Below are 23999 nucleotides of genomic sequence, written 5' to 3'. Positions count from 1 at the left end.
TAACATCAAACAAAAATTTGATCACCTGATTTCAGCGGGCCAATGGATTTGCAAGAGTTGGTCATGTGATCACCAAACAATCGCTTCTGAATATTTTTTTCATGGTGGCTGGCTTTTCGTAATCATGTGTAATAAAATATTTTGACGGGGGTCCAAAACAGAAATTTATCTATTTATAATTACTTTTGAAATTACCTTTTTTGTTAAGAATATTTAGCAAAAGTCTATAATGTAGCATATTTTTTGAAGTATGAAAGATTTTTAATTCTAAAAGTATAACTTAGATTTAATAAGAAAATATAAAAGTAAGTCAAACCCCCTGGTCTAAGAAGTTGAACTCCACCTCGCGTCCTTTTTGTCCTTCATCGTTGAGACTCGAATAAAAACGTAAACAAAAGAATGGCGCTCCTTGGCTCTTGGCAGTCGTTGCTTCACCGGCTTAATGTGGTCCGATGGTCCGGTCAAAGGGGGGTCCCCTTTTGATGGTTATTCCATACAAAGAGTTCCATATATGTAGGTTGGAATGAAACGGTGGAAATTGAAATTTCTTTTTTCAATTTTTCGTCTACTTTTAGCCATTTTGGCCATTTTTCAAAGTACAATTAGGAAAATTTTTTGATTTATCTTTCTGACAGGGTCCCAAATTTAACATTCAAGTCCACTCTTCAAATCCCAGTGTAAATGCCCCCCCCCCACACACGGGGCTTGTGTAAGGTGGACCTTTTAGGGTCGGCTACCCGTCGGCTATCGGCCTACATTGACCTTCCGAAATATCTCTGAGGGAGACAAAAGAAACCTCTGTGGATTCTGATTGATTGATTACATACAGATCTTATCGCTCGGAACGATATTTCGTCAGGTAGTTAAAGGTAGCCTCCATTGCAAAAGAATATAACTATTGAAGTCGCCTTTTTAACTCAATCTGACTGCATAAAGAATTGGAGTGGGTCGATATCTTCTTAAAAAGTCCAGGTATGTCCAGGTATAATTGGCAGTGGAAACAAGAATGCCTGTAACTTTTGATAGTCAAATATAGTTATGGAGTTTTTTTTGCTTGTTTTAGAGAATCAAAAGCGCTATATTTGAATGTATTTTGGGTTTGAAAATTTGCGACTTTTAGCGGTTTTGCGATTGCAAAAATTGAGCTTTTTTTCTACTAATGATATAACGTTCATTTTTACACCAGTGGTAGTTCAACCTTAGGTTAAGAAGTTTGTTAAATTTCAAGGCAAACAGAAAAAATATGGGACCCGAAATACCCCTTGGTAGCACTTTTCTGTAAAATATCAAAATAATCAAACAATTTCTGATTTAGAATATCCGAATATAACTTACATATCTTTGCAGTTCTCTTGATTCTTTATAGTACAATATTTACAAATATATAGAACACTAAAATAGATAAAATCAACTTTTAGTAAAAATAAATAAAAGGTGAAAATATTACCTTTAAATTACAAAGTAATAAAACGTCAGTATGGTTTTTATAGTAAAATATCTACACATTTATAAGAGCGAACATGCTGCAGATTTGTTGTTGCGATTATTTGGTACTGAAATCGAAACTTTCTTCAGGTTGTTTCTTTGATTTGTTTTGGTAGCATGTGATAATTTTCGATTTTGAGAAGTGTCTTTGGGTGGCTCTATAACAACCACTTTCTTGGGATCTGAAAGTGAGAAAAAATTGGAATGAAAGTTGTGGCCAACTCGACAATCTGTTTTTGTCTTTCTAGAATGATACACTACGTCATTTGAATCGAATCATATTCAATCACGAATTCACTGTGTGAAAACGCATCAAATATAAACTATTTGTGTTGGCAAGAGAATATCAGATGATTGTGACGTAGGCAACATTCATTATTTTGTAAACCAAAAGCAATTTGATCTGTCGATTTTTCTTGACATGATAATCATCTTACCATATACATCTTTCGTCCCTTGCCAATTCTTTTTATTTTCGATAACTCCATCGTAGAGCGGTTTCAATAAAGGATTGATATGATAAAATACCTAGAAAAACAAGAGTTCAGTTAATTCTAAAGTTCCCACTCATCACGGAAAAACCAAACAAAAAGCTTGGTAGGGGAATGTTTTTATCAATTATTCATCGTTGACTCATCATGATTTAAAAATAGGATAGCTTTCTCATAAGGTAAACCGTTAACTGACCAAAGTAAAAGAAAACATATCTTTATTCCGCTTTTTAAAAATAATCAGCTACTAGGTAACCTATATCACCATTGTTATGAGGGAGGCACATGGTCATGGGACTAACCTCATTTTTTTATACTTGTCACTAATAAGTTTTTTCGTATGTTTTTAAAGAAATTCAATTAAGAAATTTTGAATAAACGAACAAAGGAAATATGAACAGAGGGCAATTTGAGATTCCTTTGAATTAATCAGGTTTTACCCAGTTTTCGAGAAGGAATTTGATGGGAATTCAAATGATAAACACGACGTGACACAATTTCTTAATTTTTTGTCAATTATCATTTTCATGATTCAGCATTTATTTCAAAATTTAATTTCAATGGTGTAAGTTATTTAACAGTTTGTTTTGGAATGATTACACTCAAGTGAAACATTGCATCAGTCCTCTATGCAGTAGGAAAGCCATGCTTCAATATTAGTGTAAAATGGAAAAAGGATGGTGAATTACCTTATACAGGGGCAAACAGACGAAGTCGATGAAACCAACTTGCATCGATGGTAACTCGCTGTGTTTATTACGATCCATCATCGGCTTAAAATTTAAAAGTAAACAATAAGTATCATAGGTAGAGAATAATCCAGAATAATCTAATTGAAAAGAATATTGAAATCGTAATAATTATGTATGCGTGGAAGTAACAAATCGTTAGGAATTTTATCTTTCTTAATTCTTTTACGTAAATGAAAATGATACATTGGCTAATCAGTTTTACAGAATATTGTATTGTTCGGTTGATTACGAAAAGGTTAATCGATTAAATATAATTAAGGTAACAACCGGTGACAATATCAGTTAACCGATGAGAGAGAACAAACGAGTAATTATCAAAACAATAGGCCGGATGTGACAACGACAATAATAAAACTCATAATAACGGAAGAAAAAAATGCATTATACGAAAATTGAATCAATTATGCGAGTCCCTACTCATGGTGTGCCTGCCACGCATCAACAGTAAATAAATTGATCCTAATAAAGTAAGGTAATCAGAAGAGAAAACAGCGCTTACAATAGGATCAGATGAATATTCATTCTTTTCAATGTCACCTTGTTCGAAAAATTCACTTGCAACAAGCTCTGCTACCTAAAAAGTATCGAGACGTATATAATGTGAAGGAAATGAAAGTTACTAAACACCAGGAATTAAATAATATTGATTGAAAGTAAAGATAATTCGGGGTTCTTAACAAACATTCTAATAAATAACGCCAAAATAACAATGGTTATTTGCCTCAATACATACGAAAATTTGGCTTTCAACAATAGAACAAACCTCGATCATGTCATTTCTATGCTAGGGCAAGAACGGATAAAAATCTAATCATTGGGGGTCTTACTCTCTGTTGAATTTCCCACGGTTTGGTGATAGCAGCAACATCACAAGCAGTCATCATCATACCCCTATCGAAAGAACCAAAAATAAAACGAATAATTAGATTCGATAGAACATCATTATAATCTAGGAAGAGCACTCAAACGGGCAAAAAATGGTTGATGGGTCTACCAAATTTCTGTTATCTGCAATATCAGATGCGGGATGAACTGTTTCGCAATTAGAAGAATGCGTGTGGGTAGTAATACAACAGCAGCACGTTTTTACACAGTGCAAAATCTTCGCTGTTTATGACTTCCTTAATGATGAAGATAATATCTTCCGAAAAGAAAGACTGATTAAAAGTACTGGCGCCGAAAGTTTTTTTGTTTTCGTGATGAATATGAAAACTAGATGAAGTACTTCTACTAGAAGAGCTATATTATTTCGGAATTGATAGTCGAGTAAAACAAAGTTGCTGAGGACATCATTTCTAGGGGAAAATATGACCTGATTAGTTGACATCTAAGCGAAAGGTTACCTTAGGACTGCTCTGTTTTCGAATTGCGTCCAATCGGCTTTCTTTGTTTCCACCAAATTCTGGAAGGCAGAACGCTTCCTAAAAATATGAATTGACAAATGTTGTCTTCAAAGAAACTTCTCATACGCACAAGGGAACAAAGTGACATAATGACATAATGTTGACCTATCTTTTCAAAGAATCTTTAGAACATCTAATAGCATACTTGAAATAAAGAGCAAGATCTGTAGACAGTATAGATTCTTCCAGAAGCTTGATCGCTAGTTTGTAATCTTCATCATTTAGATTGTCGAAAATGTTGGATCCCTGAAATGAAAGTGTAATATGTTATTATATCATAGTATGATTGTTAAGGGCAGGGGAAATGAGGCAAAAATGTGTGGCTTTTGCAATACTTTTTTATAAAACATCCATTTATATAAACGGATTAGTTGATCTCGAGTCTTCTGAAGGTTTGAAATCTAATCAGTCAATTCTTATAAATACCTCAGATTTGAGAATCATGACCGAATGGTCAAAATGATGGTGTTCCATGGTAGATGTTCCATATAAACGGGCAATGGCTGATCCAGACCTGAAAATATCAATTTTTGTTTTATTAATTTTGGTCCTACTAACATAAGACTAAAAATAATGATAGTTTGGAGGCAAAACTTTTAGAACGAACAAAATCATTCAGGAGTTGTTGAATTTATAGGGGAAACATTCTTTAGCTTTACATTATCGTGTTTCTAGCTTAAAATCAAAATAGAGTACGAATTTAGTAAGAGATCTAATTAAGTGAGAAACACTTTATAAGGCTTTGGATAAGGGTGCCAGCTCATATACTTCTCGCAACAAAAAGTTGTTTTCTTTATTTTGATTCTGACCAAAATCAGGTGACAGGACAGGAATCGAGTTTCAAATACATCATAACAAGAGATATTCTCGTTGGGAAAAAAAAAGATTCAAGTGTTTGTTTTGATCTTTAGACTGTGTACTTCAAAAGTTGTTGTGACGTTTTGATTGTTGTGAGTTCCTTTGAAGTATCGGGTGTCACTTTAAATTATTTATAGCTATGATCAATATCTGATGGCACGAAACCTCAAAGACCGCATACTTTAACTGGAATTGATTATTGGTTCCTCTATGGTCAAGATCATGGCATAAACATCCAGTTAAAAGGATGAACAGTTCAAGATCAGAAAACCATGATAACATTTGGCCAGCCTGGAAAATAAAAAACATCATAAAAGGAGAACTATAAGCAGGAAAGTCGTAAAAGGTTTCCTGTTCAAGCGGATTGAAAAGAAACAGGAATCCTTACGAAATATTCACAACACAGTCAGACTAATGATTTTACGATTAATTATAATTAAAAACACTAATCAACCTAATTTATTGATAGTCTTTAACACTAAAGCATCACTTTTAATCACTTAATCATATTATGAAGATCTTACCTTTAGAAGTGTAAACATTGATTGTGCAACATTGAAGGCGTGTCTCCAATTATGATATGTGACTGGTCGATAATTCTTCTTTACTGTCAAGATGAAGTTACACATTGTCTAAAGGAAAATAACGAAAATTGGTAATTAATGAGAAGCAACTTAGGGGTAGTTTAAACAGGTTTAAAAAGAAGTTGGAAACTATTGGCGTTAGACTGAAAATTATGAGTTCCTTTTAATGAGGAAAAAGTAAAAATTATCTCTTAAAAGCACTAATAATTGAAATCATGTACACAATAATTTAATATTTTTGTTATTTATAATTATAGCTGCGTAGAAATGCATAAATTAGGTGTCAAACCTCCCCGGCACCAATGAATTTTTAAGCTTGTAGAATCAATTAGAGAAGCAATACCAATAGGGTAAGAAGTGCTCTCACATCTTGTGACTAGGGATTTCAAATATTTCCTAGTGATAGAGTTTAAGTGCATTTTTGCAACTTCGATGAAATTTTAGTGCATTTTTTTCCAATGGTCGATTCGTTAACCTAATTTTTACCTTCTGTGGAACATTGAACCTATGTAGAAGATCCAAATCCATATACATTCGAACTGAGGCCATGCAAGTTTCCAAGTCAGTCATTCCTATATCATCAAATTCAAATGTGTCCAACTTGTAATGCTCGACTGAAGGTAATTCTGCAGTCTGAATAGAAGAAGGGAATTTTATGTTTTATACACAGCTTATTATATCATCATTATTAACAAGACATAATTTTCAAACCCCTCATCCGTACATCTGAATATTTCATCTTCAGAAAGCTAACCTTAATGAAGCCCCCGAAGCAGTTTGCCTGATAGGAACTTTTTTTTAGCGTGATTACGTGACTTTTACGTGATCAGAAGTCCAAACGTGATCGTGATTTGAAAGATTTTTGAGCCATAAAAAATCTTTTCGTTTGATGAATTACAGGCAATTTTTTAGTCAAAATATATTCTTACACCGATGTCAGAGACAATGGATCTCGGGTGATCAATGGTCATAAACAACGCCAAAACCTTTAAAATCGTTACTATGACTTCGAAATAGTCAAGATTAACTGAAAATTGCATTAAACTTCTAACTCGTCTCGCAAATTGTTAAAAATTTCATTGACGATTTTGGATGGATAACTTTCTTCTTTTAGTTGGGCATTTAGTCCACGCACGTAAATCAATGAAAAACAGTCAAACATTAACACCACTGTTACGTTGAAAATGTTGTCCCTTTTTTCAACGGCCCATCTAACGTCGGTCTATCATGCTCCATAAGTCAAAAATTATCTCCAATAGGGCCGGCGTTATATAGCTGATAAGGACAATAAGGTCATTGAACAGCCATCAAGAAAATCCGATAAAAATAATGTTGAACTTACAGCTAACTGGTCTGTGTCAACAGGTCCTGCACTTGCATGGTATTGCAATACCTAGATAATAAAATTGAATAAAATAGATTCCAGTTCAACTAAGGGCATAGTATGTAGTATTACTAAGATACAGAAAAAAACTTTAAAACTTTAAGCCTTTTAAAACTTTTAATGTGTAAATTTACCTGGTCAAAAGACAAGCAATGTATTCTTAAAGACACTTAAAATTTAGGAGTGTAAATCAATTGAACAAATGTTACCTCCATGTTTAGCTTTTGTCTTGCTAACATAAGAGCTGCCTTCTCATACATCTGCGTGTTATGAATACCCAATCCACAGAAAATTGCAAAACCCTAAAGGAGGAAAAAGAAAGAGATTAATATTGATTGAACTAAATACGTAGTGATTGAGACTTATCTTTGAATATGGAGAAAAAGTGAAAAACGAATCTCTTGTACGAAATTTTTGCCTAAAATAAAATGAAATTTTGGAATGAAAAGCTAAAATAATGTTTCATACCTCAAACATAGCTTCATCATTTTCATCAAAACTATGAGCATCCTTCTTGTTGAGAAGTTGTGCAACACCTTAAAATTAAAGAAATTCTTGTTGTGCTTGGTAAAAAGAATTGTGTAAAACAGTGGAATTAAAATGCGTTGTGCATTAAAATGTATCTTAAAAAATCAAAAATAGGTACTCAGTAACTAAAAGGTCTAAAAGGTCCCTTCAAAAAGTTCAAGAGTGAAGAGTCTCCAAATGATTGACATGAAAATTACCTATAACTTCATTTTGGTTGTTATAGATGGGTGCGCATAACATACAGTCAGCTTTGAAACTCTCATCATCAAGACCACAAAGCTAAAACCAAAACAAAATTAAATTAAATTTATGAATTTAATTAAAGTAAAATAATGAGATTCATTCATCCTTGTACCAAGTATATTAGACTTTCTATTCATCATTTTTGATGGCACCAGATAATAACACTTTACAGACACTTTACTCGTTAACGTAGAAGATTTTATCTAAAATTTTTTATTCTATCATCAGTTCATATCAAGACGCTGTTGTATTATTCTTAAGAGAGGTAACTCTCATCAACCAATGCAAATAAGTTTTATTTATTGGTACAATCATAAACATTAGTTATAAGGTACTCATGAAGTTAGTGAAATAATTCTTGAAAAATTGAATACTTTATGAAACAAGCACAATGCATATCGGACCTACCTAATGATAAATATAGAATGAAAATAGAAAAGGAAGTAAAATAAGAAACGGCATATTTCCGGCGTTTTCGGCCGGAAAAATATTTTTCTCGTAAATCAGACTCGACTATGTTTTGGGCATTGCTAATACGCATCTTTGTGCAAAATAATCGAATGAGTCAATCCTGAGAAAAGCTTGCATCAGACGGACGGACGGACGGAAGGAAGGACACAGGTTAATCTAAAGGACCTCTACCCACCAGGGTTGGTCAAAAAAGATGATTACAGAACAGTAGAATGTTCTTGTATTTGCTCACTTTATCATTTCCAAAACCATCAATATTCATTACATCACCGGTTTGTGCACAGAGCATTGCAAAGCCAGAATAAACCATTGATTTTTCGGTACTGTGAGATAAAATGAGAAAATGAATTAACAATTTACAAGTTCTTTTAAAGAGGATGTTTTATTCTCTATAAAACGGTCTAGGATTCGTCCCATTATTAGAGCTGACCACTTCTATGGTTCGGACAAGCTAATACAAGCTTACTGAACACTAACACAGCTATTTTCATCGAACGCGTGTACAAGACATAGCACAGGTTTGCCTTGGCTATAGTTTCCAAATAAACACAGCGCTGAGTAGGAATCCAGCCCTAAACTTTCTATTATAGTGATGAAATGATATTCAATTAAAGTGCCCTAGATTTATTGAATGAACAAAGATACTGGAAAAAATAATGGAAAATAAAAATCAAACCTTTTAGCAGCTAAATCCTGCCAGTAATCTTTTTGCCTACAATTTAAAATGATAAATTCAAGATCAATATCAACAATATGCACTGGTCGCTAATGTTATGAAAGGAATCAAGCAATTTCAAAAGAGCTTTAAAACTCTTTAAACTGAGAGGCCACAGTATGGGGTAATAACAATTTTAAAATGGGCGCTATGAGACACAATCAGAAGGTGGCAGCCCAAAAATTCTAGCTGAAATGTGATTATATGGCTGACCCTATTCAAAACTTGTAAACCAGGGAAAAGTGAAGATAAATTATAGAACAATATGATTGTAAATTTCTTACACAGATTGATCACCTGTTTCATCTTGTATCAAGTCAAAAACGCTTGAAAAAACAACTCGATTCTGTAAAAAAAAGTTCATAAGGTTATCTTATATAATATCTTAAATCATTAAGGTATTTCAAAACCAGGGTTGCCTTAACTTAGCTGAGCAAAATTATTGGGTATGCATATGCCTTTTGATTTTGGAATGATAAGCATATTAAGAAGACAATGCTGTAAACCAGAACCATCAAAATAAAATATTGTTTAATAGCTTGGATATCAATGCTCCATATCATATAAAATAAAAAGACGTTCTCAGTACCTCACCATCCTCGCTCTCTTCAGATTTAGTTTTATCAATAATATAAACAGTACATCTCTGACATAAAATGAGATCTTGAGCATGAGTCATTATCCTTCTCACAACTGTATCTAAACATTCTGTATCTTCAAAAATATTTCTTGCAAGATTCAATAAAACCTGAAATTAGAGAAAATAATGATAAAAATGTATCTCTGCCATCAAGGCAAGGTATAATCTTGAAATCAGTGTCTGAGAAAACTGAGTTTCTCTTTTCTTTTCTTTTCTCTGCTAACATTAAATATTTTGAGTTCGATCCTTCTAGTGACAAGAAAAGTGCTAAGTTAGCAAAACAAAAAAAAATCTCAGTTTTCTCAAAAACTAATTTTGAGATTGGACATTTTGCGATTTAGGACAAAACTAAAATAAATATTTTGTATGTTTTAGGGCTATTGGTGTAAGTAAAACATTAATAACATTTTAATCATATTGTAGGAAGAAAAGGAGATAGCCCATTTAGACATCAACCTTCTTCAAAGGTTTCATCAGTCTTCAAAAAAGCTTGCTTCTAACCCCGAATTAGCTCCCGGTGTCTGAAGTTGCATAACAAAGAAAAAATGCAAAAAAATTGCATTGTAACCTTCATCGACATATCTTTCTGTTAAAAAAAGAAATGCATTGGCTGTTATTAAAGACAAGTTCATCACGGAGTGTCTACTCTTCCATTCAAAAAATTACTGAATCAGGTGGAGGAAGAAAAGCTAAAAGACTTTCGTAATCATATTTCCCCAGAAGACACTGTCGATGAAATAGAATGGTATTCCAATATGGGCATATAATATACCCTCTATAAAAGGTAATGGTAATAAAAATTCTTACTTGATTTCTTGTGAATTCTTGAACAGATGATTCAAACAATTGCGCATTAGTTAATCCAATTCCACAAAATGTAAGATAGTTTTCAAAAACCTATTAAGGGAAAATAGCACAAAAAACTTACATCTTAAAGATAGCTTTTATTAAAGAGATAATCAGATAGTTTATTTTTAATTACCAATAATTTCCATGGTCCTAGGAGACACCAAATTTGAAAATGAGTCTTCACAGTTTTAACATTGAACTTACTTCCTTCCTTTTTAAATCAGTAATCCCAACTTTGAGAAATAATTGGTATAAAAAGATTTATTGGCATTTGTTAACCGGTTACTTTTTCAAAGCAGGCTACACAGCTTTTTGCGCAATGCAAAAATAATGGCCGGTTTTTTCGGGCTGTACTGAAAATATTGCCCTTGGTCAACGCAACAACCTCGCAAGCTCGGTCGTTACTTGACCTCGGGCAATATTTCTCAGTACAGCCCTCACTAACCGGTCATTATTGTATTACTGTGGACCAGATATCTGATCCATTCTTAAACAATTTATTAAAATTTGGCACAGGAACCTCATGGGGTCTGTATCTTATTTTTGAGCATGAGACATGACTAATTTGGGTTTTCTCAGGTCTTGGGTGAGATTTGATAATGTCAAGGGAAATTTAATAAGAACTTTTTACAATTTTTCCCTATAAAAGTGCAATGTATTTTTGTCTATCAAAATAATACCCTCTGCATGTCATGTTTACCAAGCTTCCCCCTTATATCATTGTTTATAAGGTGTTACCAACAGGCTGCACAAAAAATCTAATCTCATAATAAGGAGGGTTAATTTATCTTGTAATACACATTTCAAACCTTAGCAACGGAGTCAGCTTTTGAGGGAACAAGTAATGAATCGAAAACACAACGTAGGAGTACTCTTGTGAAAAATACAAATTTTGTATTGAAGTGATACTGTAAAGTTTAATTTCAATTTATTTGAGCTTCTTGAATGTTAAAATAGTTTGTACTCCACGTAAAAGACTCAAGGAAAATGTTTCTTATACAGAACATAAGTTTTGGCGGGAATTTGCTTGGTTTATTTTAGAGGCAGCCTAAAAGTAAAATGCCTATGCTGTGGAAAAACTTCTCCTTGAAAATATATTACCAGTCCCCTCAAAAACTGATTTCATTGCTAAGGGTTGATACACAGTGTAAATAAGTTTTAATTGTAATTTTTGGTAATTTTTATGACACTGAGTCCAGTAAAGTAGGCTAGGAGTGTTTGGCGAGGTTGCCATTTTGGGAGAAAATGTTATAAAAATCCAAATAACAAAAAAACTACTTGGAGTTGAAAGATATAATCGGAAATGAGAAAAAAACATCAATAACACTAACAGATTAATCTCTTATTCTCAAATAAAAACATTGCTTCATGCTGCTTTTACCTTCCAAAAACAACAAAAATCACCATATCAAGCATATCACCATATATACTACTACTGCCACTTAATCGCGCCATACAGTCTATAAAAAAGCTTTAAGTGGACCCCAGGCTAATCAAATACAAGATATAACAAAGTTTGTAGTATTTTTGTACAGATTTTCAGCAATCATCTTATATACCTCTATATCCTTTGCTGTAAAACGTTGATCACCTTCTTTTTTGTTAATAATTTGAGCAACACCTATGACCTATATCATAATAATGAAAAGCATAGCAATTAGAAAATTGTTAAAGAATCAAAGGATACCAAGAGAATAAAAAGTAAGCTTTACCTAACTTGATACAAGCAAATCGTGATTAAGGTATGTTTGAAACCTTCAATTTGAGTTTTTGTCCAAAATTTGTCTTTTATCTAACACAATACCCAATCTTAAAAGCTTTCAAGTCATCTAGTTATTGTTGAAAAACGCTTATCATATCCAACAATATGAAAGGATTTGTACAGTATATTTTCCTGTTTCTCTTGTTTATAAATAAAGATAATAATTTTGATAGTTATTTTTAATAAAGAACACTTGTGTTTTGTATAAAAATTTTAAAATCAAATAAATAAAAAACAAATGGACAGTCCCAGATTTCTTTTTACAATAAGTTGAGAGTGGGGCAGAATACCTTAAACGCCACAAACATCAAGTCATCATATTTTTTGGCATAGTGAATGTCTTGACCAGTTTGTCTACTTTTTTATACAAGTGATAGTTTTGATTATAAGATAGAAAATTTTCTAATTATCATAAACATAAAAACTTTCAAAAGAGTATCAGTAAACGTTCCCTTGTTTGAGAAATAAACCTTTTTAAAGCACTAAAACACTCTTGATTTCTTACCTCTAAATCTTGATTCTTTATGGGCATGCATAAGATACTGTGTGTCTTGTAACCAGTTTCCTCGTCAACCTTTCGGTTGAATCGTGGATCCTGCAAATAAAAACAATACCACAAGGGCCAAATAAGAAAACAAACACCTTTCAATCATAGGAGATTGAATGTCACCTATAGACCAAAAAAAGGCTAATATGTAATAAGGAAAGACAATAAACCAATCAGTACAGTGCTGCTGTGATAAATACATATAGATATTCATACAAATTATATTAGGTATCACAATTTTTTTGAGGCACACTGACCCCTGTTTAAATACATCAATAATTAATTTGGCTTTCAAAGGTTTTAAATTTTGTGAAATAGTTGTTAGTTTCAATCTTTCATGTCAAGTGTTTCTAAAGTTGGAAGTCTGTGATTTTTAATTAATTTGCGATTTTTTGCGTTTCCAGGCAAAATTGCAAGACTTGAAATATCATGATTCTTGGGGGGTCTTCAAATTAAAAAAAGACCTATACCACGTGGTAGAGCTCTTCAGACTGAGGAAAAAAATGTATTACATCAAAGTCCCAACTTCTCTAGATCAAAAGTTATGGTTTTTGTGGTCAAAAACTGATGGAAAACAGGAAATTTCACCACAATCTGCATAATTTATGCAAAATTAAAAACCTTTTTTGACCACAAATATGCCCATAACTTTTGATCTAGAGGAGTTGGGACTTTGATGTAATTCATTTTTTGCTCAGTCTGAAGAGCTCCATCACGTGGTATGTATTTTTTTTAATTTGAAGACCCCCAAAAATCATGATATCTCAGGTCTTGCAATTTTGCCAGGAAAAGCAAAAAATCAAATTCCAAATCAGCACCTTCAAATTGACTAAAATCAATTCTAAGAGTTTGGTCGCGGACATTTTGAAAAAAGGTGAAACGTTTGATGGTGGCACTGGCCATGGCCTATTTCTAAAAAATGGACGACGGAGGCTTGAATTTGATATCAGGGAAGTGTATAATTTGTATAATTAAGACACCCAATACCAAAGTAATTTTGATATTACCAGTCCCGAATCCTTCTTATTTTGCTTTAGAAAAGACGGTAGGTACCAAATCGCTATTTTTTTTTGCTTACAGTACGAAAAGGTTGGTGACGGGACAGTTTTAGTCATGTTCAAGACTTTTTCAATTTCAAAATTGCAATTACAGTACAGTGGCCCGTTTGGGTTCTGTGGTTGTTAAATAAATACGTGTGTTCAATATTTACTAATACCTTGTAAGCATCTTCTATGTTAATTATTTCACCAGTTGCTGCAGCATTTCCTGCAATTCCTACTCCAAATGGTATAATTATAGCATCTTCAATTGGTTTAACAGCCTCTTCCACAGTGCAATCAGCAGTGACATCAAACAATCTAGATATTAGATACTTTCTATCTTTGTGTCCTTTGCACAGAAAGAGTGATGATCTATCACACTTTGTTAGTACTGAAACATTAACTAAAATTTTATGAGACAATGCATCAACATCCAATTCATGAGCAATGTCTCTGATTAGTTCCATAAAAAGATCTTTTTCATTGAGAGCAGAAAGCTCTTCAAATGTCTTCCTTTTAGGTCTAATTGGAGGTATTCCAACATTACCAACATTGAGATTATTAGCACTTCCATGACCAGAAGTTCCGCTGAGAAATCGGTTAAGTCTAACATTTGATGTAGCTGTTAGTGGTCTGAGAACCAGATCTGTTGAAGATCTTGAAATTTTGTTCACACGATTTACATCTGGTACTGAAATAGCTCTTGATCTTTGCATAACCCATGTTTCCACAAGTTTTGGTGATGCATGAGTTAAAAAGTACTCTTTTGCGAATTGTGGATTATTCCTTAAAAACTCTGTCACCTCCTCCTTGGTTGGCATTCTTAAATCAAATTATAATCATACAAACCATTATTTAGCCAACCATTTTTAACAATAATAGTTGACAGTGAGTTTACATCCTGAAACTCGCTGCACAACCCCCAAAACCTCATGGGCAACAAATTGAGGCTGCAATATTCCCGGGTTACTGGAGCAACACAACCGCGCGGTGACGTCACTTTGTTTACATGTTGTAAAAACACATCCAATGAATGAAGAAAACTCCAATAATACCCATACAGTGAATAGACTTTACGCGGGAAAAGAATAAAAAACTTGATTTTAGTGAAAGCCAACAGCGCAGCCTAGCAGTGAGTAGTGAGTAGCGAAAAAAATCTTGCCTCCTCCTTCGCACTACACGACCAATCAACAAGTTGTTGCTTACTTCTGTTCACATACCAAAATTTGGATACTTATTCACAGACATGGAAAAAAAGAATCCTACAGTAATTAAAGAACCAATTTCGCTGATCAAAAGTCTTCTAGGTATGAACATAGATAGGAATTATTATTTTTCGTTTGGTTATTATTTTTGTGCTGTTTGGAAAAAAAGTTGATTGTATGAACTTGTTTCTTTTTTTGAATCTTTCTCTCTGTTTTGAATATTTTTTTCTTTCCTAATCATATTTTCAATTTGAAATATATTATAAAACATTACAAGGGGAATAGACCTTTTTCCAAAGAGGCCACCCTGTTGAATATTTATGTGTAGTCCAGCAGAAAAACAATGATAAAACTATGCATAATTATCACAATATGCATGATACAGTAATTATGCATGGCTCTATCATTTTTTTATGGCTGGACTACATAATTATTCAACAGGATGTCCTCTTTAAAAAAAGGTCTATAGTTTTTTAGCCTGTCTTTGACCATTCAGCAGGCAGGGAAAAGACCCTGCCGACGCACCGGACTGTCCAGTGTATTTGTCTGGTGACAAAAAGTATCCTTTTGCTACACCGGACGCAATAAGTCCGGTGTCAGTCCGGTGTTGCATACAGGGAATTTTGGACGCCGGACATTTATGAAACAAAAAATTAAGAAACACCGGACGCACCGGACTGGTCATGTCCGGTGTTTTGATTGTCCGGTGGGAAAAAATATCCTTCTCCAACACCGGACATCTGTCTTCCTTAAGTCCGGTGTAGAAATTGTCCGGTGGTAAAAAAAATTCTCTTTTACACCAGATTTTCGCGTGTCCGGTGTTAAGTCCGGTGCGTCGGCAGGGTCCTGCAGGGAACTCAAGCAAAATAAAGGCCGAGGACTACCTCGACCCTGTGTCCAGAAGGTGTCAATCAAAGGAATCGAACGCCGCATCAATTGAACACAATGAACTCAATTGAATAATTGCAATTCCATTGTCGAACGCAATCGAATTACAATAGAATATTACCAAGGATTTGCCGTTCGATTGTATTTGATTAAGTCTGATTACGTTCGATTGATTCAATTGTATTAGATTTTATTCGCTTTCGTACGGTACTTAAGCGCTCAGCGGCCCACGCTAAAAAGCTTTAAAACGGAGTGATCCAATTAAATTTAATCGCGATCAAACCAATTTTTAGAGTATGGCAGAAATCATTGAGATCTCCAGGGCAGAGACTGCTCACTTTTCAAGGGCAGGGGCAAAATTTTGATAATATCTACAATTCAGGGGAAAAAATCATTGAAAACTGGCTATATTTACCTGTTTTTCTAGCTTTTTTTGTGGTGGGAAACGGATCTTAGGGGTAGAGTTTTATGTTTGAAATTTTCCTTTGGGGCAACCATGACATGCTCTGAAAACTGGCAATCAAACTCATCGAACATAATCGTAATCGAACAAAATCAAAGATTAATCGAATATAATTGACAATCAATCGAACTAATCGAGCATAGTCAACTATCAATCAAACCAATCTAACCGTACTCGAATTCAATCGTATAGTACCCAGAAATCGGCCGGTCCATCGAGATTCGCTTACGTTCGACAATAAAATCACAATTATAATCGTGTTTGATTATGTATGATTGCTTCGATTGCGATTTTTGTTCAAAGTTGTTCGATTGACACCATATGGCTGTGTATTCCTGGCTTTATTTTCCTTATTGATTGACGCCAGAGAATACCCTGGTGCTGGCCCCTTCTCAGAGGGGGAACTTCTCAAAACAATACGTCATAAAAAGATCTGATGTTACATAGTTACACTGCAAATCAATGGTCTCAAATCCAGGAACAAATGAATTTTGACGTTTTGTTTTTGACTTATGTAATCTTTCGCATAAGAAAAACAGACAATGCCAGGGTATTATCTAGCGCTATCAGTAAGCCAAGGTCAAAACATGGGATTGTTGATAACTGGCCTGTATTTTCACTTACTGTTAAATCACTTTGACAACAATTTTGTTTTGATACTTCAACAAATTTTATCAATCAAACTTTTACCTTCCCGTAATCACAACCAAATGTATTTTTAAAGCATTTTAAAGGTACATAATTTGAAGAAGTTATTATTAACAATTTAATCACACACACTCTGCTATACATCTTGACGTCATCTTTTTGTTTTATATTGTTTTTTCGGTGAAATAGTAACCGAATTGCCATCCCATGTTTTGTCCCAAGTTAGAGCTGTTGACAATACCAATTTATTGTGAAAAAAGATAGCAAATATCTTTGGTTAAACCAAAACAATATTTTTAGTCTTTTTAGTTATGAAAAATTATGTTTTTTTAGTTTCGCATGACAAAATTAGTGTCAAACCTTAATGTGTTTGGTACCAATGGAAAGCTAAGGGAATTCCCCATCAGGCCCTGATTTTGACTTTTGCATTTAATTTTTTCAGGGGGTGCAATAACCAAAAATGTACCTAAATTTCTCTTTTTTCATCTTTAAATACCAATAATATTGAGTCAGCCGTTATATACAAAAATCCAGGTCAGAAATACATGCAGATTGAGCTTTCTTTTCAATCGGTTACATATTCAACTATCTTCAAAGTCAATGGCTCAGCCAAAAGATAGGTGAAAATGGGTGGAAAATTTTCCCTGGTGCTGTCTTTTCAAGCTCTTATTGCTATCACTGGCTTTTTCAGAAAGGTTTTGTTACTCTTTATATCTTGACTTGTAGTCATTGCTTGAAAAATATTTACAAGTACGGTGAGGAATGGTTTTTGCGGGTCTGTCGATGATGTTTGTTGTTGGGTCACAATTCAGTGATATGGTTTAGAAAAAGGAGCTAACCTATCAGCCTATTCACACCATTCAAATAAATGGGATATTCTAAGATAATTTTGGTGATTAGCTGTGGACAATTCCTGCTCTTTTCAGCAATATGTAACAAAAAATTCCAAATCATCAGAAAAGTAATGCATTTCATTATTTGTATTTCAGCATGAAAAATTTCATGAAAGATTTTTCAACATCAGAAAAGTGATTGACAGATAAATTTATTCATCTGTTGATTGTCCTGGGTGTTTAAAAGGGTGGCATCTAACTCTCCCCAAGCTTGTAAGGAACTGTCCAGACGTATTGTTATGTTTCAATGTGTTGAAACCAATTCTTTTGTATGATTGGGATATTTTTAATGACAGTGACTTTAATAAGTTTGGTTCATTTGGCAAGTTGATGTTTGTTAGTGCACTTTACAGTTTCTAAAATTGTTGTTAAAAAAATTCACACTAGTTTTTATGTTACAAGATGCTATGAGAGAGCTTTATACATACCTGGCTAATTGGGACTAATGACTAAATTTTGACCAGTAATCAAAGACAATGATAACTATGTGATGTTGGATGATAAACTGATAAAATGGCTATTCAGTACAGAGTGTTTCACTGCTTTGGGTGTAATATTAGTCACTTGATTTCCTCAAAAATAGGCCACACTTTTCTTTGAATTTTAACACGTTCATTGCTGAGCCTTTTTCAGAAATCGAAAATTCAACCTCTTGGAATTTCATTAAAAGTAGCTTGCATCAATTGCCTTCAAATTATATACCAATCAAAGCAAAATTTGGTTTAATTGAAACCATAACTTCTTGAAAAAACGCTCATAAATGACGGTTTATTATTTGCTAAGCTTCTGTTTTTGATAAAGATCTTAACCCCTTAATGTTTTTAAATTCTATCTTTCCATTTGAAGCATAAAAAAGTATTTAAGACAAATATTTCCACTATGCATAGTTCAAATTTCCCTTAACAAGATAGAGTTTGAGAGCATCATCAATACCTTTTTTATCATCCTAAGGACTTTAGATGCACAAGTTAAAAAACCAAAGTTTGTGACGACGGGAACCGTCTAGTATTTTCTAATTAAAGCACTCAAAAAAGCTGGATTTTGACAACTGTGTTTCTATTTTTAATAACCAAGAGAGTTTGTGTCCTGGCTCTTTCAGAAGTTTCCGTAAGAAAAATGACTTTCAAGCTCTCTCGCCATGTTTTTTTTAAGGAAAATAAAAAAAATAAAAATATTGTGTTTTCTTAATTTCCTTACAGATGAGCACCCAGAAATGTTGAAAGATCTTGCTAAAGTTGGCGAATATGTTAAAGCTCTTTTAGAAGATGAAACAAAGGTATACTTTTTTACTGCTTTTCCAAAAATATTTTAAGAGTCATTCTCTACAGACTGCTTTTAATAATATAAGGAAACTCCTCAGTTGGATTATTACACTTTCACTTTTGTGTTTGCGCTTTTATATGAAATCACATTACAAAATCAAATCTACCAAACAATGACTCAGAGCACTTCCCTAGGAGAAACAAAAGTGACAGCACTTTCTTATTTTCCCAAGAGTAATTACTTGCAGAATTTCACAGATAATTATTCAAACAGTCTTCTGTATTTCTCAAGGGAAGTAACCTAAAAACAATCCTATTGAAAATGCCAAAAACAGACAGAAAGCAGAAGAATACAAAGCTGAAAGTTACAAGGAAGGTTTTCAAGTAGTATCCAAGTCACGTGATATCCGAAAGATTCACATCGCAGTAATACACCTTTGTAACCATTTGCCCAGATAATATTTCAATTTTAATTGTTTTTATGATTTATGGATTTCTAGATACCATGCATCAATGAAACTCAACTTGAAAAAGTTCAACCAAATACTTTGGTCAAATTTTAGAGGAATGGTACAAGATATGCTTGACCCAGAATTTTATTTAGGCAAATATTTCACCAAAAATACCAATACTGGAGAAAAGGTATTTAGAAATTTATAACATGATTAAGTTTATTAGGCAGGGCTTTTTGATCCTGAAAGATTGGCTATTTTTGTATTAAGTACCATTTCAGTACCACGTTTATTAAAAGGTTGATGTAAACAAGTAAGATGTTCATCACAAGGCTCTCTTCAAAAGTAAATCATATTCTTTTTTTTAAAGAATAACTTGGACCCAGGCTATCAAGACATATTTTAGATAGGTACATTTCTTATTGAACACACTCATTTCTTTCAGACCACTCGAATAGGCTGCTTTACAGATACAGGGTGTAAGCAGGTATTTATATTAACCTAATTTCTGTATTGTTGTCATTAATTCAAAGCAAATCAATGTTAACCAAGGAAAACTAGAGTCTTCACTTGGCTTCAAATCTTGTGTGTTTTTGTATAAAATTCAATAATATTGCTCAAAAACCATAGTAATAATCTTGCTATTTGTTTTCCTTTTCTCATAGTCACCACTTGAAATTATTGATTTCGATGCAGAGGAAAATGTAACATTAGAAAGACAAACTTATTACTGTGTTCCAGTGCCTGGAGAGAATCAATGGATTAAGGATGTATCTTTTCACCTATTTATGCAATTTTTTACCGAAACGCAGGAAATTATGAATTTCAAATCTTAAATGGACCTCAAAAAATTCAATATCATTATTTCCAACAATTCTATAATATCCTTGTATTTCCTTAACTAACAATAACTTCAAGTCATATAAACAGGCTTTCAACAATGACCCTGTCATAATGCAAGAAGAAAGAAATAACGCTCAAAAAAGACGACTGGATGAGGACGAAATAGTCGTGAATGAGGAAAAAATGGAAACAGAAATATCAAGCAAGACCTCTAATAGTATGTTACTACTATACCTCTATACCTTTAAAGCATGATAATCAATTTTATGGTAACAAATTTTAGAAGGAAACAGAATTTAGCTGTCAACAGCAGAAAACGTTTGTTCAAACTTTTATAGAGCTGCCTGTCAATACATTTCAGGTTTAGAAAAGAAGTTGAGGGAAAACAACACAGAAAGTGCAGAGGGTAAGAATTTTCAAACTTCCTTGATAATAATAGTTAATGCATTACTGATTCGGTGTTATGTAATCTTTCAATCTTCACTAAACAAATTTTTATCCTTGCAGGCTCACAACAAAAGGGTGCAGAGGCAAAACCAAAAAGTAAAATTGATTATGCAAGAAACTTTCCATTGTCAGAAGAAAAGGGCAATGCTGCTTTTGTAAAGGTACATTATTATTAATATTGTATTACAGCAATTTTCGAGTTGCTAAATGTTCTCTAATGCGTAGATAGTCTTGTGTTGGGGCTCCTTAGGAGATGATTAAGATTAAGATTAAGATTAAGATTAAGATTATCTACTCAGGGTATTTTTCAAGCATTTTTTACCACCGTTTTGGTCCGAAAAATTAAGCTTCGATGCAGTGGTTTTAAATGTGGTTAACCATGGTTTGGCAAGGAAGAAAATTTTTGCCCTGTGAACGACTTTGATAGGTGTTTTCATGTGTCTATAAAATAGCCTAGAAATTCTAACTTGGTTTAAAAAAATAACCTTGCTACTTGTTAGGCTCAGTGCAATATATCAAGAAAACTCTATCTTTTGTGTTTTGTAGATGTATTCCAAAACAACTAGCTTGAAATTAAACGATGTTGCTGAATTCATTTGTATCCTTTCTGTTGATCCACATTTTGCTCAAAGCTCAATGCAGTAAGTCTTTATTGAGAACAGTGTCTAGGATTTACTCTTGAACACCTTACAAATAATTTGAAATCCAGTCTAAAGGCTGGTCTCCACTTTCGCGCGACATGAGCGAAATCTGTTGATGTTTTTGTAAGCTCATTGGTCGGTTGAAAAATGAGGCAATTTTCAAAATTGACGTAACGGTTGAAAAAACTTGAACTTCCTGAACTTTTTTTTGTTTGCCCGAAACTCTTTTATGACGTAATCTTTTCTTTAGGCAAAAAAGGTTGAGAAAAGACCTGTCGCCCAATTCGCTTGAAAGTGAATACCAGCCTTAAAACCCTAAAAATAATTCTGTTTAATTCCTCTGGGACTTAATATTCTACTTTTTTAACAGCCTAAATACAAAAGTCTACTTGAACAGTTATCATAATAATCATAAAGATCTTTTCATTAATAAAATAAGAGCCGAAGACTATTTTCGAAACCAAATTTAAATTACAGAGAAGAAATGGAAACAAACGAAGTAACATGGCATGAGTTTAACATGGAAGAGGATCGCGCACATTGCCCACCCCCTTCACTTGTACCCAGACTCCATTGTTTATATTACAACAAGTTGGAGGAATTAAATCCAAACGTCAGAAACAATCATACAGACTATGGTATGATATTCGTCTACGTCATAGTTATATGGAAAAAAATTGAAAAAAGTTAACTTTAATCATTATTTTCTAACAAACAAATAAATTATATTTCTTTTGCTAAAAGAGATCAATTCACCTTTTCGACCATAGCCGCCAATTGCTGCGCTGACATTTTTTTTTTTATTTTACCACCCTAAAACCATCCCAGTCTGACAGTGCGCACCTATAGACAACAGAAAAAGGTGTAAAAAAAGGATTGGATCGAGTTTAGGGGGATAATTAAATAATAAAGTGGCACACGACTGACCTTGGGACTATGGTCGAAAAGGTTTATTCCATAATTTTACTTGAACCAATTGAAACCACATTGCTACCTTTTTAATGCAACATAATTGTCGATTATCTTTGAGGGAGGGGGAACTGAATCCTTTAGTTTAGAAATCCCAACCTCCTATAGATCATTAAATGTTTTCCTGCCAAATAAATCGAAAGTGTTGCTCTGTCGCTCCAATCAACGCTTGTGCTAAAAGTTTCTAGTATTCAAAAGATAATGTTCCTATGCAAACTTGTCTAATAATCTAATCCATGTCGAAAAGCTAGCATGCATAAATTAGAATGGTAAGTATAATAATTCAGAAACATAACACCATTCCCAAAATATTACATTTTAACTTGATTGTAAATTTCTTCTATATCATTGAAGTAATGAAAAGGTTTAGAAAACAAAAACCTTATCAAAATATTTTCTGTGATGAGAATTTGTGTTACCAACTTTTTAGCACCCATCCCCATGAATAATAAATGTTAATTTCTTTTCAATAACATGTCTGGAGACTTCGATTTGTAAGTTGAAACCTTTTTCTTTGTGTTCATGAAGATGACTCTTTAATTAATAATGATTTGGTTGTGTCTACAAATGAAATGTTAAAAAACTTTCAAAAATATTCTGTTTTCCTCTTAGATTATCTTTCCAGGAAAGAGTAAAAAAAACAAAAAATATTCAAAAATAGAACAAAAGGGTATTTTAGACAAGCTTGGTGACTTTTGTTTTTTTGGCACCAAATCTAGAAGAGTTGATCCCTAACTCGTTTATAAATTTCAAATCAATATGAAAAATTCTTGGCTTTGCGTGTATTGATGGTGATTGGTCAAGTAACATATTATTCATTTTTTAGAATGTGCCAGTAAAGAATTGACATCCATTCGAGCAGATCTCATCCAAACACTCAAAGGGCTTCTTGGAGGAGACGGAATTGCTGCAGAATATCTCCTACTTCACCTCATATCGTCTGTGTAAGATCTCTCTTTAATTTGGCATCTCCCTACCTTGAAAATAGCAGTCTGCTCTCACTTGTGGGCATCCAGATAGGCCTAGAAGTCCACAGCCCTCTTGATTTTCCTGCTCTTTAATTGAGGCTAATATCAAGTATTTTGATTGTCTACCACTCAAACAACACACTAAAATTGCCTTAAAGATTGAATTACATTTTAATTCCTTCTTTAAAAATCAGAAGTAAAAAATTGATTCACAATTTTGACCTGAAGAGAGGGATCTTACTTATCACACTCAATCAGTTTTTGGAGGTGCAATTTTCCTTTTAAACACTTAAAGAAAGGAGGCAGTTCGAATTATGTTTTATCATAATTCACCATAAGTAACTGCTATTGAAAGAAATACTTTTAGTTTGAATTTTTTGTCAGCGTCAATACTCTGGTTTATTGCCTGTATAATGTACTATAATACTAATATTGAGAAAAGAAGAATCTTGTAGAAATTTGTTAATGAATTACCGTTTTGCTTATTACTAGATATGGTCGAGTAGGGGCAATGTGTGTTGGAAAATTTGCACTAAACTTGTTCAAGCTTCCAAAAACTTCCAGATAG

At 33.3% G+C, this 23999-nt stretch overlaps 2 protein-coding genes across 2 annotated transcripts; one reads left to right on the top strand and one right to left on the bottom strand.

The window, feature by feature from the left end:
• Window positions 1–951: 951 nt before the first annotated feature.
• Window positions 952–23999, top strand: LOC136799573 (mini-chromosome maintenance complex-binding protein-like). Its single transcript, XM_067056296.1, has 12 exons — window positions 952–972; window positions 19049–19125; window positions 19612–19753; window positions 20009–20050; window positions 20229–20333; window positions 20482–20623; window positions 20768–20812; window positions 20914–21014; window positions 21400–21494; window positions 21972–22132; window positions 23290–23407; window positions 23924–23999. The coding sequence occupies exons 2-12, from the start codon at window positions 19115–19117 to the stop codon at window positions 23997–23999; spliced, it is 1038 nt and encodes a 345-aa protein (XP_066912397.1). The 5' UTR covers window positions 952–972; window positions 19049–19114.
• Window positions 1311–14785, bottom strand: LOC136800597 (cGMP-specific 3',5'-cyclic phosphodiesterase-like). Its single transcript, XM_067057252.1, has 23 exons — window positions 13929–14785; window positions 12671–12760; window positions 11963–12031; window positions 10362–10451; window positions 9504–9662; window positions 9199–9260; window positions 8876–8911; window positions 8432–8522; window positions 7683–7764; window positions 7426–7493; window positions 7167–7259; window positions 6916–6966; window positions 6060–6206; window positions 5514–5621; window positions 5171–5280; window positions 4558–4645; window positions 4277–4377; window positions 4072–4149; window positions 3556–3619; window positions 3228–3302; window positions 2666–2749; window positions 1923–2013; window positions 1311–1667 (listed from the first exon to the last, which is right to left on the bottom strand). Exons 1-23 carry the CDS (start codon window positions 14571–14573, stop codon window positions 1507–1509), a joined length of 2643 nt encoding a protein of 880 aa, XP_066913353.1. The 5' UTR covers window positions 14574–14785; the 3' UTR covers window positions 1311–1506.

This window comes from Clytia hemisphaerica, unplaced genomic scaffold, assembly GCF_902728285.1.
Source record: "Clytia hemisphaerica strain Z4C2 unplaced genomic scaffold, Clytia hemisphaerica genome assembly, whole genome shotgun sequence".
Classification (NCBI taxonomy): Eukaryota; Metazoa; Cnidaria; class Hydrozoa; order Leptothecata; family Clytiidae; genus Clytia; species Clytia hemisphaerica.
Note: the sequence above shows the minus strand (reverse complement) of the source record. Positions and strands in the feature narration are given on the sequence as shown.